Source organism: Pelophylax lessonae (assembly GCF_965119305.1).
Source record: "Pelophylax lessonae genome assembly, chromosome: 1".
NCBI classification, from domain to species: Eukaryota; Metazoa; Chordata; class Amphibia; order Anura; family Ranidae; genus Pelophylax; species Pelophylax lessonae.
The window spans coordinates 4,476,555-4,494,892 of NC_138768.1; the positions used below are offsets into that span (position 1 = coordinate 4,476,555).

General features: G+C 44.1%; 1 protein-coding gene across 1 annotated transcript in view; it reads left to right on the forward strand.

The window, feature by feature from the left end:
* LOC309551104 (uncharacterized protein) overlaps positions 1-18,338 on the forward strand; it is a gene marked incomplete at both ends in the record, with an annotated part of 215,915 nt that overhangs the window by 48,753 nt on the left and 148,824 nt on the right. The window contains 2 exons of the mRNA XM_082251550.1: positions 1,177-1,310; positions 3,327-3,461. Of these exons, the coding sequence (XP_082107676.1) occupies positions 1,177-1,310; positions 3,327-3,461 (269 nt within the window). The remainder of the gene's footprint in view (positions 1-1,176; positions 1,311-3,326; positions 3,462-18,338) is intronic.

Consider the following 18,338-nt stretch of genomic DNA (forward strand, 5'->3'; position numbering starts at 1 on the left):
TGTGCCTGTACTTTGAAGGTCAACCTGCGACATCACAAGCTGACACGCCTCCTGCCCAGCCCTACTCAGGCTTGATTGGAGGTGTCTCCTGGTAGAAGTTGCGCCGTCAAAGCAGCTGCCATTTGTGTGTGAGCAGGGGAGTGGACAATCAGTAGCCAATCAAAGCTTATTCAAGTCAATGGGTGGGTCCTATGTCTTTAATCCCAACCGTCCACCCAGCAGAAGAACGCTGGGAAGGAAGCTCTTGTGGTCACGTGACCACTGTATAATAGCTTTCATTTCCAGCTTTTGTTTTCGGCACATTTTTATGATATTTTACATAATGTGGAGAGTATTTTATGTGATGACTTGGTTGGTTGTAGTCTTCACAAGTTTTCATTTTGACCTTCTTTGTATAGGAATAAGCCCCATAACGATCATACTGTGCTCATGGCCGTCCGCAGAACTTTTTTCGGGGGGGCATTATTTTAAGGTCACCAATGCTCAGCCCCTTTTCACCCCCATAGATCCCCCTTTAGAGCAGGCAAGGGTCTCCCATAGATCCCCTTTAGAGCAGGGTCCCCATATATCCCCTCCTTTAGAGCAGGCCACTCCAGGGTCCCCCATAGATCCCTCTTTAGAGCAGACACGGGTCTTCATAGATCCCTTTAGAGTAGGCCAGGCCAGGGTCCCCATAGATCCCATTTAGAGCAGGCAAGGGTCTCCCATAGATCCCCTTTAGAGCAGGCAAGGGTCTCCCATAGATCCCCTTTAGAACAGGGTCCCCATAGATCCCCCCCTTTAGAGCAGGCCACGCCAGGGTCCCCCATAGATCCCTCTTTAGAGCAGGCACGGGTCCTCATAGATCCCTTTAGAGTAGGCCAGGGTCACCATAGAATCCCCTTTAGAGCAGGCCAGGCCAGGGTCCCCCATAGATCTCCCTTTAGACCAGGGTCCCCATAGATTCCCCTTTTCGAGCAGGCCAGGACATTTCCAGGGGGGGGGGGGGACTTGCCCCCTCTTGCGGATGCCCATGACTGTGCTCTTCTACAGTGCCATGAAGGAATAATGCCATGTCATCATATAAGTTAGATGTGATCTTATTGGGAAGCTGTTATGGGCTCAGAACGCCACATGGAACCGCTGTGATGATAATGTTGTTGCACATTTTTTAATTCTTCCTTTTCTCTCTTTTAGTTCAGGTCACACCATCTAAGCTCCAGCAGGCATCTCTTCCTCTCCTGACCACCGCCGGCTGCCAGAGCTACTGGGGATCCAACATCCAGGACACCATGATCTGCGCCGGTGCCTCCGGTGTCTCCTCCTGCATGGTACAATGACTTTTGCTATTAGCTATTATTGCTCAGCTAGGGTACCGGAATCAATGGCTAAGTGATCCCAAGCCCGTGTGGTTCAACCCCTTGAAGGATCATGTTGGGGTTTCTACAAACCAATAACAATTTTTACTGAAAGGAAACCTGCCAGAGATATTATTGGGAATGTATAGAAGCTTTTGTCTGATTTTATTGTTTGGCGGAATGCTTTAATGAGAAATTGGGTAGGTAGTTGGTAACGCTAGGATACTCCGGAACCCCCAATAATGATTTGAGGAAGCTGAACTTTCTCTTGGAAAACTGCGAGCCAAGTCCTCGCTCAAGTAAGGGATGAACTGGGCTTTGTAGTAGCGCTTGAGGAGAATTATCTTTCTCTCTGGACAGTCCTTTCACTAAGAATTAAATGTACTGAGCTCTTCAGGACACCAGACACAATGGGGAAGATTTACTAAAATTGGTGCACACAGAATCTAGGGCGGCTGTGCATGGCAACCAATCAACTTCTAACTTCAGCTTGTTCAATTAAGCTTTGGCAATAAAACCTGGACACTGATTGGTTGCCACCAGATTCTGTGTGCACTATTTTTAGTAAATCTCCCCCAATGTCTCCTTTAAACCTGCTGACTCTAGCACAAGAGTCTCTAGGATCCTAGGATGGAATCTGTCTGTACACCTCCCCGTGATACCAGATTAGATCCTCAGATGCCAGCCCATCAGTCAGCTTTCAGCAGAAGGCCTCCAGGTAACCCAACTGAGGCCTCAACACCTGCAGGCACATGGCAGAATGGCCTAAGGGGCTGTGATCCCCTCCTCAGGGAAAAAGACAAGGCTTCTCACTGTCTCAGAGTATTTATACACTCTCCCAGTCACCATCTGGGCACCTCCCCCCAGGGATTGGCCAGGGCTGAATGAATATTCAGCTGCTGATTGGACTCTTCCTGCCCACTAGCTTCCAGAACATTCCTGGACCAACTGGGGGAAACAGTCAAATCTGAAGATACTGGAAGGAAGCAGATAGGAAGGAAGCGCCAACTAAATGTAGTATCCCAATAACGTTTTTAATAAAAAAAAAAAGGATTAAACCAATGGTCAGGGTAAAAGAAATCCACATAAAGGTCTCTAGTCCATAATGGTTGGGGGTAATAGGAAAGACATGGGACCACCTGTGGCTGCTATCCTCAGAGTTGTGACCAACTCTGTATGGATCAATTGAAGAAAGCAGAAAGGAAGGAAGCGCCAGCTAAGTGTAGTATCCCAATGAAGATTTTAATAAAAAAGGAATAAAAACACTCACAAGAAACATGAATTATTATTTCTCCTCTGTAGTTGTTGTGTAGGGATGTGTGTCCTCCTGAGCCCATCCTGCAGGACCACTGTCATCAGTTCCAATAGCTAGGGCAGGGTAATGGCTGCTTCAGGAACCTGGAGAGCCCCTGGATGCCACGCTGGCCAGCATGGAGCGCAGGGCGGAAGTGACGTCACTTAAAGAATCAGAGGAATCAGATGAGAACCAGGAAGCAAGGCTACGCGCTCTGAGCAATTGGCTCCTCCTACAGGCCTAGAGGGGCATTACCATGGCTGGCTATTTAAAGAATAAGCTTGCTGTGCAGCTGGAGGACTATAGAAACCAGCAGTTACATCATTAAACAGCAATTTGAAAGCATTTTTTCGTGCTTCAATATACAATCCCAGGCCTGGTGGTCACTGGATGGTTTATTAATTAATTAATTGCAATGAGCAGATCGATTGATTTAATCAGGGCTTTTTTTTCTCAGAAAAAGGTGCAGGAACTCAACCCTGACCCTGTGTTTAGAAGTGATAGTGATGAGCAGGGAGCTGAGGGCCTGAGCCAAAGGTGGTGGAACCGAGTTCCACCAAGTTCCAGCTGAAAATAAGCCCTGGATTTAATGCATTTACATATCGGGGCACACAGCTCAGACCGACAGAACTTCTATAAAGTGAAACATTCATTGTATGAGAATTCTCCTGTGACGTCTCCTCTTTTCTTTTCAGGGTGACTCCGGTGGACCCCTTGTGTGCGAGAGGAACGGAGCCTGGACCCTGGCCGGTATCGTGTCCTGGGGCAGCTCTTCCTGCTCTACATCTACCCCAGCCGTCTACGCCCGCGTCACCGCCCTCAGATCCTGGGTGGACCAGACTCTTGCCGCTAACTAAATACCATCCAATCCATTTATGATACTCAATAAAGTAACATTATAGTCAATATTTTGTTTTGCATTCTTTTGCCTAAATGTGTTCATAAAGCAGATACACTAAATTACCAAAAGTATTGGGACGCCCTACCTAAGATGGCGGCGGTGCCGTGATTACAAAGGGAAACAACCAGTAGCAATATCCACTATATTACCAAAAGTATTGGGACACCTGCCTTTACACCCACATGAACTTTAATGGTCACTGGACCCAGGTGTGTTCGTCTCATCACTACTTTTTAGTGATCAGGTCCAAAAATTTGACTTTTTCCAAATCATACAAAATTGTGAAATCAAAATTAAAATGATTTTAACTCTATCTGTTAAAAAAAAAAAAAGATTTCAACCCAAAACTTCCACAAATGCTATTATTATTTAATTAAGGCTCCATTCATACTTGTGGGACTTGTCATGCAACTTTGGACACAGGGCCGGTGCTACCACTAGGCAAACTGCCCCCTAGGGGGCGCAGCTATGGCGAGTGCCACATTCCTCTCCTGTCACCTCCTCATCCCCGGTGGATGTCACCTCTAGAGAGGGGTGCTTTGTGTGCAGGAAAGGGGTGTAGCGTTAAAGGGGGGCAGTGTGCAGGAAGGGGGGGCAGTGTGTACAGGAAGGGGGTGTAGGGTTAAAGGGGGGGGGATATGTACAGTTTTTTTGGGGGGTGGGGGTGCAAGTAACTGGTCTTGCCTAGGGCGCTAAATAGTCTAGCACCAGCCCTGTTTGGACATCAAAGTCAAGTGACAAGTCGCTCCGCATGTTGTAGCAACTTCAAGGTAGTTCATGCACTACTTGAGGACCTCCAAAGTTGCATGAAAGTCATACCTGAATGTTATAACAGTTGACTGATCAAAGTCAAAGTTAGATCCAAGTTGCACCCATCAAGAGTTGCGTCAAAGTTGCACCAAAGTTGAACTCCAAAGTCAGCCCAACTTTGGAGTTCTACAAGTGTGCATGGAGCCTAACTCTACTGGTCCACAAAATCAACACTTCATTAATTTACCTGTACCAGACCAGGATCGTGGACAAGTACACTATATTACCAAAAGTATTGGGACGCCGGCCTTTACACACACATGAACTTTAATGGCATCCCAGTCTTAGTCCGTAGGGTTCAATATTGAGTTGGCTCCACCCTTTGCAGCTATAACAGCTTCAACTCTTCTGGGAAGGCCGTCCACAAGGTTTAGGAGTGTCTATGGGAATGTTTCACCATTCTTCCAGAAGAGCATTTGTGAGGGCCTGGCTCGCAGTCTCCACTCTAATTCATCCCAAAGGTGTTCTATCGGGTTGAGTTCAGGACTCTGTGCAGGCCAGTCATGTTCCTTTACCCCAAACTACCCCATGTCTTTATGGACCTTACTTTGTGCACTGGTCCAAATCATTCGGTGGAGGGGGGGATTATGGTATGTGGTTGTTTTTCATGGGTTGGGCTTGGCCCCTTAGTTCCAGTAAAGGGAACTCTTAAGCCACCATACATGAGACCAGAAGCGAGTTCACATACCAGTTGCCTCTTTTATTTGCCTAATTTAAAATATAACCAAATACATAAAAATATTCAACTTTATTTATTATATAACAACTGACCCTAAATAATGTAATATAAAATCTATAGATATGTCCTGACAGACTGCTATTCCTTATATCTAAATCTGAGGCCAATATTTTACATTTAATATATAAATGACACTGTACACCATGCTAAAATATACAAAACAAATACAAGTTTGCTAAAACTACCTACATAAAATAAATACCCTTTATATATAATTGTTATAAAACCATAAGAATTCCTTGGATTAAGCTCAGGGGAAATTATTATAAAAATTTTATCTTTTTAGTGGAAATTTGGAAATGTTAATAGTAATGGTTAATAACACACTGCTAGTTTGTCAAGTCACCACTAGGTGGCAAAGTTTTTTTTATTTTATATCCACTTTAGCTTCAGGACTTTTTTTGACACTTACTGTAAGTTTTGTTTTGTAACAATCCTTATCTAGAAAATTAGAACCCCCAAACATTACAGTGAGGGAAAAAAGTATGTGATCCCCTGCTGATTTTGTAAGTTTGCCCACTAACAAAGAAACGATCAGTCTATAATTTTATTGGTCGGTTTATTTTACCAGTGAGAGATGGAATAACAAAAATATCCAGAAAAATGCATTTCAAAAAAATTATAAATTGATTTGCATTTTAACCACTTATGCCCCGGAAGATTTTACCCCCTTCCTGAACAGGGCCTATTTTGCAATTCGGCACTGCGTGACTTTACGGACAATTGCGCGGTCGTGCAACGCTGTACCTAAACGAATTTGGCGTCCTTTTTTCCCCACAAACAGAGCTTTCTTTTGGTGGTATTTGATCACCTGTGCGATTTTTTGATCATGCGCTATAAACAAAAGAAGAGCGTCAATTTTGCAAAAATAACAATATTTTTCACATTTTTTATATGAAATTCCCCCCCAAAAAATGTAAAAATCAAAATTTTTTAACATTTTAGGCCAATTTTTTTTATACTACATATGTTTGGTAAAAAAAATTGCAAAAAGCGTATTTTGATTGGTTTGCGCAAAAGTTATTGCGTTTACTAACAAAGGGAAAGATTTTTGTCATTTTTTTTTTAAAGCGTAATGGCGGCGATCTGCGATTTTTTTTGCGGGGCTGTGACATTGCGGCGGACAGATCGGACCCTTGACTGACATTTTTGACACTTTTGGGGGTACCAGTGACATTACTGCAGTAATCAGTGCTATAAATATGCACTGTCACTGTAAAAATGACACTGGCAGGGAAGGGGTTAACTGTATTGGAGAGGGAGGGGTTAAGTGTGTCCTAGGGGCGTGCTTTCTAACTGTGATTGGCTGTGGCTTGATGTGTAAGAACAGTGATCAACGGTCCTACATAGTAGAACTGTTTGATCTCCATTCTTACACAGGGGAGACTGACAGGCGGCTTTGTTTACATCAGCCGCCTGCCTGTCTCCCGCTGTCACGGACGATCGCGAGTGCCCGGCGGACATCGGGTCCGCTGGGCACACGTGCGGGGGGTCCGTGACCGAGTGGGAGCGGGAGCACACATCCGGCGGCGCGCGCTCGCTCCCAAAACCCTTACAGGCTAGCGACGTAGCCCTACGTCGCTTTGCCTGTGAGGGGCTGACTGCCGACGTAAATAGTCGTGCGGCAGTCGGCAAGTGGTTAATGAGTGAAATAAGTATTTGATCCCTTCGCAAAACCTGACTTAGTAGTTGGTGGAGAAACCCTTGTTGGCCAATCACAGAGGTCAGAGGTCACAGAGGTCAGACGTTTCTTGTAGTTGGCCACCAGGTTTGCACACATCTCAGGAGGGATTTTGTCCCACTTCTTATTACAGATCCTCTCCAAGTCATTAAGGTTTGGAGGCTGCTGTGTGGTAACTCCAACCTTCAGCTCCGTCCACATATTTTCTATGGGATTAAGGTCTGGAGACTGGCTAGGCCATTCCAGGACCTTAATGTGCTTCTTGAGCCACTCCTTTGTTGCCTTGGCCATGTGTTTTGGGTCATTGTCATGTTGGAAGACCCATCTATGATCCATTTTCAATGCCCTGGCTGAGGGAAGGAGGTTCTCACCCAAGATTTGATGGTACATTGGCCCCGTCCATCGTCCCTTTGATGCGGTGAAGTTGTCCCCTTAGCAGAAAAACACCCCCAAAGCATAATGTTTCCACCTCCATGTTTGATGGTGGGGGATGGCGTTCTTGGGGTCAAAGGCAGCATTCCTCCTCCTCCTTCTCCAAACATGGTGAGTTGAGTTGATGCCAAAGAGCTCAATTTTGGTCTCATCTGACCACAACACTTTCACCCAGTTCTCCTCTGAATCATTCAGATGTTCATTAGCAGACATCAGACGGTCTGTACATGGGATTTCCTGAGCAGGGGGACCTCACGGGTGCTGCAGGATTTCAGTCCTTCATGGGGTAGTGTGTTACCAATTGTTTTCTTGGTGACGATGGTCCCAGCTGAGATCATTGAGAAGATTCTCCCGTGTAGTTCTGGGCTGATTCCTCACCGTTCTCCATCATCATTGAACCTCCACGAGGGGAGATCTTCCATGGAGCCCCAGACTGAGGAGACTGACAGTTATTTTCTGTTTCTTCCATTTGTGAATAATCGCACCAACAGTTGTCACCCTCTCACCAAGCTGCTTGGCGATGGTCTTGTAGCCATTCCAGCCTTGTGTAGGTCTACAATCTTCTCCCTGACATCCTTGGAAAGCTCTTTGGTCTTGGCCATGGTGAAGAGATTGGAATCTGATTGGTTGATTCTGTGGACAGGTGTCTTCTATACAGGTAACAAGCTGAGATTAGGAGCACTCCCTATAAGAGACTCCTCCTAATCTCAGCTTGTTACCTGTATAGAAGACACCTGGGAGACAGAAATCTTGCTGATTGATCGGGGATCAAATACTTATTTCACTTGTTAAAATGTAAATCAATTTAGAACCGCTTTGAAATGCGTTTTTCTGAATATTTTTGTAGTTATTCCGTCTCTCACTGGTAAAATAAACCGACCAATAAAATGATAGACTGATCATTTCTTTGTCAGTGGGGCAAACGTACAAAATCAGCAGGAGATCAAATACTTTTTTCCCTCACTGTGTATATTTTTTAAAGCGGAGGCCCTAGAAAATAAATTGGTGGGCGTTGCAGTATTTTATGTCACACGATATTTACGCAGCGGTTTTTCAAACGCATTTTTTTTTTTAAATACTCTTCTGAATTTTAATGCAAGAAAACCCAATACGTAACCCAATTTTATTTTTAGTAAGATATAAAAGATGATGTTATGCCGGGGTAAATAGGTTCCCGAATATGTCATGCTTTAAAATTGCGCACGCCTGTGCAACCGCGACAAACGAGGTCAATTCTACTATCCATTGGCGACACTTTACCTTTACAGGTCACCGCTTCAGATTTACAGAGGAGGTCGGGTTCTAGAATGACTGCCCATGATGTGACGTCCGCGGCCATACCTCACATGTGTGGGACGACCGGTGTTTGCATGCGTGCGGGACCGACGTGTCTTCACGCTCTAGCATGGGAGGACGGAGACATTTACATATTTTTTTTTTATTTTCATTTGTAGACTGTTTTTTTTTTTTAACCACTTGCCGACTACCCATATGGGTACGTCACTAGCCTGTGAGGCTCTAGGGGGCGAGCGCACGCCGCCGGAGGCGCGCTCCCACCCCCGCTCGTTCGTGGATCCCCCCACGCATGTGACCGGCGGACCCGATGTCCGCCGGTCACTCGCGATTGTCCGTTACAGAGGGAGAAAGGCAGGCGGCTAATGTAAACAAAGCAGTCTGTCATTCTCCCCTGTGTAAGAACAGAGATCATACGGTCCTGCTATGTAGGATTGTATTTCTCTGTTGTTACACAAACAGCCACATCCCATTACAGTTAGAAGCACGCCCCTAGGACACACCTAACCCCTCCCTCTCCAATAAAGTTAACCCCTTCCCTGCCAGTGTCATTTTTACAGTGACAGTGCATATGTATAGCACTGATTACTGCAGTAATGTCACTGGTACCCCCAAAAGTGTCAAAAATGTCAGTTAGGGGTCCGATCTGTCCGCCGCAATGTCGCAGTCCCGCAAAAAAAATCTCAGATCGCCGCCATTACTTATTAAAAAAAATGACAAAAATCCTTCCCTTAGTTAGTAAACGCAATAACTTTTGCGCAAACCAATCAAAATACGCTTTTTGCGATTTTTTTACCAAACATATGTAGCAGAAAACAACTTGGCCAAAAATGTTAACAAATTTTGATTTTTACATTTTTTTTTGGGAATTTCATATAAAAAAAATGTGTAAAATATTGTTATTTTTGCAAAATTGTCGCTCTTTTTTTGTTTATAGCGCAAAAAGTAAAAATCGCACAGGTGATCAAATACCACCAAAAGAAATCTCTGTTTGTGGGAAAAAAGGACATGAATTTCATTTGGGTACAGCGTCGCACGACCGCCCAATTGTCTGTTAAATTCACGCAGTGCCGAATCGCAAAATAGGCCCTAGTCAGGAAGGGGGTAAAATCTTCCGGGGCTTAAGTGGTTAACCACTTCAATACTGGGCACTTTCACCCCCTTCCTGCCCAGGCCAATTTTCAGCTTTCAGCGCTCTCACAGTTTGATTGACAATTACGCGGTCATGCAATGCTGTACCCAAATGAAAATGTTATCATTTTTTTCACACAAATAGAGTTTTTTTTGGTGGTATTTATTCACCGCTGGGGTTTTTATTTTTTACAAAAAAAAAACAAAACAGAAAATTTTGAATTTTTTTTTTTTTCTGTCAGTAAATTTTGGAAATAAGCAGTTTTTCTCCTTCACTCATTTGGGCTGATGAGGCGGCACTGATGGGCACTGATGGGCACTGATGAGGTGGCAATTATGGGCACTGATGAGGTAGCACTGCAGGGCACTGATTAGGTGGCACTGATGAGGAGACACTAATATGCCGCACTGATGGGCACTGATAGGTGGCACTGATGAGCACTGACTGACAGCACTGATGGGCACTGATAGGCGGCACTGAAGAGCACTGACTGACACTGACTGGCTGCACTATTGGGCACTGACTGGCAGTACTGGTGGGAACTGATGGGCAGCACTGGTGGACACTGATGGGTAGCACAGATGAGCAGGTACTGATGGGCACTGACTGGCAGCACTGATGGGCACTGATGGGCAGCACTGGTGGACACTGATGGGCAGCACAGGTGAGCAGGTACTGACGGGCACTGACTGGCATCACTAATGGGCACTGATTGAGGTCACTGATTGGCACTGATTGGGGTCGCTGATTGGCACTGATTGGGGTCACTAATGTGCCATGTTTGCTGTCATTGATGTGCATTTATTTTACTGTATTTTAATCAGTGCCCTGATTACTTATCCTCTACTCCACTTCGAGGAGGAGCCACTGATCGGCTCTCCTCACCACACACTCTGACAGTGTGAGAGGAGGAGCCCCGAAAAACGGCACTTCCTCATTTACATGGGACCGGCTGTGATTGGACACAGCCGATCCCATGGGTAAAGAGCCACGTAATTGGCTCTTTACCAAAATCGGGGGTTCCTAAGACACGGCTTGGCTGCGATTGCCGCTCTGTGCCCCCGAGCTGCTGTTCTGGGGTGCCATCATATGACTTTATCCTTGAACGAGAGCCACACCACTCCGTCGTCACTTGATGGTGGGCGAGCGGCAAGTGGTTAAAACAGAATGTGAACATCGTTATGACAGCAATGGGCATGTGACAGGTGACAGGTACTCTTTATGGAGCGATCTGGGGGTGTCTATAAGACCCCCAATCCCTCCGCTGCCCTTAAAAGCATTCAAAACACCCAGATCGGTGATTTTGAATACTTGCGATTTTAAAAAATAAATGGTGCCGTTGGTTTCCGAGTAAACCAGAAGTGAATTCATGTCATCACTTCTGGTTTACCATCATGAACAGCCAATCAAAGCCGATCCCCGGTGGGACAGGAGAGCCCAAACAAGCCGCGGAAGGCAGCGGGCGGGGGGGGGGGCATCCTGCTGCTTGTAATAGAAATCCAGCAGCTAGTTAGCTGATCTGATTGCTATTACAAGAGAGCCAACAGCCTATGCCATCTCTAGGACAGAGAGCTGATCTATAATACAGGATGGGATAACAAGAACTCACTCTTTAAGCTCTCTTAGGGGTGATTGCGAGGGATTGGGAAGAACATGTCTTGCTGCCCTGCTGTATCTTCTCAAAATGGTGGCTGATACACTTCCTGTAGAAGTCCTACCCATAATGCTATGCTTCCTAACAACTTTATTTAAACACATCCTGAGTTTACAATATATGCAGAACTAGAGCTATACCAAAAAAGGACAGTAGATGGCGACTGAGCTCTGCATATATAACTAACTTGTGCGAATCAAGAAACCCCAACATGTTATTTTAAAGAACATAAACACAAGTATAATGAATAAAAGTCTGGTGGACAGAACACAGCCGGCTCTAAAAAAAACGATACCGAAAGACCAACCACCGAAAGTCCAGTGAGGTATGGGTGTGTTGATTGTCATTAGGTGGATATTTTTATATAAGATATAATTTTTATATCTATTCCCTGAGTTAAATCTATCAATTATTTCCTAAAGCCTTATAAAAATTTATATTAAGGGTATTTATTTTATGTAGGTCGTTTTAGCAGGATTTTATTTGTTTTCTTTTTTTTTTTTTTTTTAGCACTATAATAAATAGAATTTTAGTATGGTGTATACTGTAGTGTCATTTGTAGTGTATATCAAATGTAAAATATTGGGTTCAAATTCACATATAAGGAACCGCCGTCTGTCGGGACAGATCTATGTATTTATATTACATTATTTAAGGTCAGTTTTTATATAATAAATAAAGTTGAATATTTCAATGTATTTGGTTAAATTTTTAATTAGTTAAACAAAAAAAATGCAGTATCTGATGACTCGCGTCTGGTCTCATGTACGGCGCCTTTAAACAATTTACATATTAGGGAATATGGTGGATAAGGAGGCTGTTCTAATCGCTTTTTCCAGCAGGATTGCCCTTTCCCAAAATGGAGGCGGTATATTACATCCCATTTCCAACATGGCACCGGAAACCATGGCTAGACTGGTTGGCTATTTGGTTTCCAAGATGGCGTCCATATTTGTAACAGAACCGCGACTCACAATGCGTTGTGAACTTCCGTCAGTATACGGCTTCCTTCAGTCTTTTTTTTTTGAAAATTATTTTTATTCAGTTTTTAGGAAAAGAAAACAGAGAAAAAACATCCGGCTTCCTTCAGTCTTGAACATAGATATCAGATTTTCAAGCCACCCCCATACAAAGCTAGCCGACAACTTAGCTTGTACTGGAACTTACTCCTTTATTGAACAGTCACACAGTTTATATACAGCATGGACCTCCCCCCTCCTGATCAGATTACCACACACAGGTCAGGGGTTGACTGATTACATTATCCTATGCAGATGAAATTGTATACAGACATAGAATTAACCTGAACTGATTATCTAACCATCTGGACAGAAACAATATGTGAGTTCATTAACAATTAACAATGGGACAGACAGGCTTAACATAACCCACATCACACCTCAATACACAGACAATAGGGTAAGCCTGTCTCTGACATTGACGTACAATACACATTATCAAAAGTGTAAACACAGAACTCATTTGAAGCAATCCAAACCATATTCTCAGTGTCCAGTATCTGTCTTTCACTCCCAGTGATGGTGAGTACCGTCACACAATGTATTTGGTTACATTTTTAATTAGGCAAAGAAAGAAAGGCGGCATCTGGTAACTCACTTCTGGTCTCATGTACGGCGCCTTTAAACAAATTACATATTAGGGAATATGGTGGATAAGGAGGCTGTTCTAATCGCTTTTTCCAGCAGGATTGCCCTTTCCCAAAATGGAGGTGGTATATTACATCCCATTTCCAACATGGCACCGGTACCATGGCTAGACTAGTTGGCTATTTGGTTTCCAAGATGGCGTCCATATTTGTAACAGCACCGCGACCCACAATGCGTTGTGGACTTCAGTATACGGCTTCCTTCACTCTTGAACATACAGTAGATATCAGATTTTCAAGCCGCCCCCATACAAAGCAAGCCGACAACTTAGCTTGTACTGGAATCTTCTCCTTTATTGAACAGTCACACAGTTTATATACAGCATGGACCTCCCCCTCCTGATCAGATTACCACACACAGGTCAGGGGTTGCCTGATTGCATTATCATATGCAGATTAAATTGTATACAGAAATAGAATTAACTTGAACATATTATCTAGCCATCTGGACAGAAACAATATGTGAGGTCATTAACAATTAGTGGGACAGACAGGCTTAACAGAATCCACATCACACCTCAATACACAAACAATAGGGAGAGCCTGTCTCTGACATTGAAGTACAATACACATGATCATTGGTTTCCAAGATGGCGTCCAGAGTAGCCGGTAAATGGTTGAGGAATAGGAAAACTTTGGTCTGATATATTATAGTCCTTAGACCTCATTACTCCATTGTTTTTTGCGGTGTGGTTGGCGATGTCCTCATAAAAAATACTATATTAGGTAGCGAAGTAGTAATACATAAAAGATCACTGTTATAGGTTAAGCTTTCCCTCTTTTTTACGATGGCCAACACAGCCACAGACCCCTAACTAAGATAGCAGTGGTGCTGTGATTACATAGGAAACAACCAGTAGCAATATACATTATATTACCAAAAGTATTGGGACGCCGGCCTTTACACACACATGGTCTTTAATGGCATCCCAGTCTTAGTCCGTAGGGTTCAATATTGAGTTGGCCCACCCTTTGCAGCTATAACAGCTTCAACTTAGGAGTGTCTATGAGAAAGTTTGACCATTTTTCCAGAAGTGGATTTGTGAGGTCAGGTATTGATGTTAGTCGAGAAGGCCACATTCATCCCAAAGGTATCCTATCAGGTTGAGGTCAGGTCTCTGTGCAGGCCAGTCAACTTCCTTCACCCCAAACTCGCTCATCCATGTCTTTATGGACCTTGCTTTGTGCTCTGATCCAAATCATTTGGGGGAGGGGGGATTATGGTGTGGTGTTGTTTTTCAGGGGTTGGGCTTGGCCCCTTAGTTCCAGTGAAGGGAACTCTTAAAGTTGTTGTAAACTTCCGTATAATGTTTATACCTTTAGGTACTGTGAATATCTCCTAAACCTGCATCGTTTAGGAGATATTTACTGTGTACTGCGCTGATGATGTCATCAGCAATAGGGCTCTAAAGGAACAGCCGCCTGTGCCGTTTCTTCAGAGCCCTGTGCCGTGATTGGCGGCTCCCACGCCCATGCACACGAGGGACGTCACGCGGCTTCTGCCAGTAGCACAGCCGGAGTCTGTGAACCCGAAAGGGAGACGGGGGAAGATGGATGCGGCCTCCGGCAGGGACAACGAAGGCTTCTTTTGTAGGTAAGTTTCACATAATGTGCTAGCAGGCTGATGGATACTAGCACATTATGCCTTTACTTTGCAGGTAAGGAAAAAAAAAACGGAATTGACTTCCTTTGTAAAGCATTGGCATACCTCATGTTCCTAGCTTTGTAGGAACAGTTTGGAGGTGGCCCCTTCCTGTTCCACCATGACTGCACACCAGTGCACAAAGGAAGGTCCATAAAGACATGGATGAGCGAGTTTGGGGTGGAGGAACTTGACTGGCCTGCACATGCCTGGGCCATCCCCAAACTGTTCCCACAAAGTTGGGAGCATGAAATTGTCCAAAATATCTTGGTATTCTGATGCCTTAAAAGTTCCCTTAACAGGAACTAAAGGGCCAAGCCCAACCCCTGAAAAACAACCCCCACACCATAATCCCCCCTCCACCAAATGATTTATACCAGTGAACAAAGCAAGGTCCATAAAGACATGGATGAGGGAGTTTGGGGTGGAGGAACTTGACTGGCCTGCACAGAGTCCTGACCTCAACCCCATAGAACACCTTTGGGATAAATTAGTGTGGAGACTGCTTGTCCAGCATCAATACCTGACCTCACAAATGCTCTTCTGGAAGAATGGTCAAACATTCCCATAGACACTCCTAAACCTTGTGCCTTCCCAAAGGATTTGCTGCTAATTTTGGATCAGGATTCACTGAACCCTCGGCAACTTGAATCCATAATCAACAAGTCAACGATTCAAATGTGAGACCTGAAAAACAAAGCACACAGTGTGACCCAGCCAGTGCTAACAGGTGATATCTGTTAATGAACAACCCAAGCAGCAGATGTTGATATTCTCAACTACAGACTGGCCTGGATTTCTGAGCTCCGAGCTCTGGGCAGTATACAAACTGCACTTTTATATATATATATATATATATACAGGATATATACAGGTGCATCTCATAAAATTAGAATATCATCAAAAAGTTAATTTATAGCAGTAAAGTCAGCTCCGCCCTCTAGCAGGAAATTCTAGAGCACTTCATGATTCCCTCTGCTGACCAGCTTTATGGAGATTCTGATTTCATTTTCCAGCAGGACTTGGCACCGCCCACACTGCCAAATCTACCAATACCTGGTCACATGATCATGGGATCACCGTGCTTGATTGACCAGCAAACTGACCTGACCTAAACCCCATAGAGAATCTGTGGGGTATTGTCAAGAGGAAGATGAGAGACACCAGACCCCAAACCTCTCAACCATTCCTGATTCGCCTGGACCATCCCGGAATTTCAAGTAAATCCCAATGTCCTGCGAATCTGCACTGTCCAGCAGGGGAGCCAAGTACTGGAACAAGTTCCGGTACTTCACTCCACTGATCCCCCTATCCAGTGCGTGCCGCTCCATGCTGCAGCTGGCGAGGCTAATGCTCGCTCAGTACACAGAAGGAAGATGAGAGACACCAGACCCAACAATGCAGATGAGCTGAAGGCCGCTATCAAAGCAACCTGGACTTCCATAACACCTCAGCAGTGCCACAGGCTGATCCCCCAAAAATGCCACGCCGCATTGGTGCAGTAATTCATGCAAAAGGAGCCCCGACCAAGTATTGAGTGCATCCTATACTGTACATAGACAGATTTTTCACTAAGACAATATTTCTGGATTATAAATCCTTTTTTTTTTTTATTGGTATTATGTAATATTCTAATTTTCTGAGATACTGAATTTTGGGGTGTCACTCGCTGGAAGCCATAATCATCAAAAGGAATAGAAAGAATTGTGTGAAATCTCTCACTCTGTGTGTAGTCCATCTATAGAAAATATAGGAGCTTCATTTTTTGAATTGATTTACTGAAATAAATGAACTTTTTGATGATATTCTAGTTTTAGGAGACCTGTAGATGTAAATTTTTGGGGTTTCTGAAAAATAGAAATAATTACAGATATACAGAAACACAATGCTCAACATTCATTTGTCAGGCTTAGCCCCACAAAGCAGGGTGAAGGTGTACAGATTACAACTACCCAGGGCACGTCCATACATTAGCACTTTGAATAGAGGGAACCACAGGCCACCAAAAGGAAAATCTGGACAATAAAGGTAAAACCAGAAGATACATGTCCCGACCCCACCAAAGAAAAATCTGGATAATAAAGGTAAAACCAGAGGATACGTATCCCGACCCCACCAAAGGAAAATCTGGATAATAAAGGTAAAACCAGAAGATACATGTCCCGACCCCACCAAAGAAAATTTGGACTATAAAGGTAAAACCAGAAGATACGTATCCCGACCCCAACAAGGAAAAATCTGGACAATAAAGATAAAACCAGAGGATACGTGTCCTGATCCCACCAAAGGAAAATTTGGACAATAAAGATAAAACCAGAAGATACGTGTCCCGACCCCACCAAAGAAAATTTGGACAATAAAGGTAAAACCAGAGGATACGTGTCCCGTCCCCAACAAGGAAAAATCTGGACAATAAAGATAAAACCAGAGGATACGTGTCCTAACCCCACCAAAGGAAAATTTGGACAATAAAGATAAAACCAGAAGATACGTGTCCCGACCCCACCAAAGAAAAATCTGGACAATAAAGATAAAACCAGAGGATACGTGTCCTGACCCCACCAAAGGAAAATTTGGACAATAAAGATAAAACCAGAAGATACGTGTCCCGACCCCACCAAAGAAAAATCTGGACAATAAAGATAAAACCAGAGGATACGTGTCCCGACCCCACCAAAGAAAAATCTGGACAATAAAGATAAAACCAGAGGATACGTGTCCCGACCCCACCAAAGGAAAATTTGGACAATAAAGATAAAACCAGAGGATACATGTCCCGACCCCACCAAAGGAAAATTTGGACAATAAAGGTAAAACCAGAGGATACGCGTTCCAACCCCACCAAAGGAAAATCTGGACAATAAAGATAAAACCAGAGGATACGCTTCCCGACCCCACCAAAGGAAAATCTGGACAATAAAGTTAAAACCAGAGGATACGCGTCCTGACCCCACCAAAGGAAAATCTGGACAATAAAGGTAAAATCAGAGGATACGCGTCCCGACCCCACCAAAGGAAAATCTGGACAATAAAGTTAAAACCAGAGGATACGCGTCCTGACCCCACCAAAGGAAAATCTGGACAATGAAGGTAAAACCAGAGGATACGCGTCCCGACTCCACCAAAGGAAAATCTGAACAATAAAGGTAAAACCAGAGGATACGTGTCCCGACCCCACCAAAGGAAAATCTGGACAATAAAGGTAAAATCAGAGGATACGCGTCCCGACCCCACCAAAGGAAAACCCGGACAATAAAGGTAAAACCAGAGGATACGCGTCCCGACCCCACCAAAGGAAAATCTGGACAATAAAGGTAAAACCAGAGGATACGCATCCCGACCCCACCAAAGGAAAATCTGGACAATAAAGGTAAAACCAGAGAATACGCATCCCGACCCCACCAAAGGAAAATTTGGACAATAAAGGTAAAACCAGAAGATACGTGTCCCGACCCCACCAAAGAAAAATCTGGACAATAAAGGTAAAACCAGAGGATACGTGTCCCGACCCCACCAAAGAAAATTTGGACAATAAAGGTAAAACCAGAGGATACGTATCCCGACCCCACCAAAGGAAAATCTGGACAATAAAGATAAAACCAGAGTATACGTGTCCCGACCCCACCAAAGAAAATTTGGACTATAAAGGTAAAACCAGAAGATACGTGTCCCGACCCCACCAAAGAAAAATCTGGACAATAAAGGTAAAACCAGAGGATACATGTCCCGACCCCACCAAAGGAAAATCTGGACAATG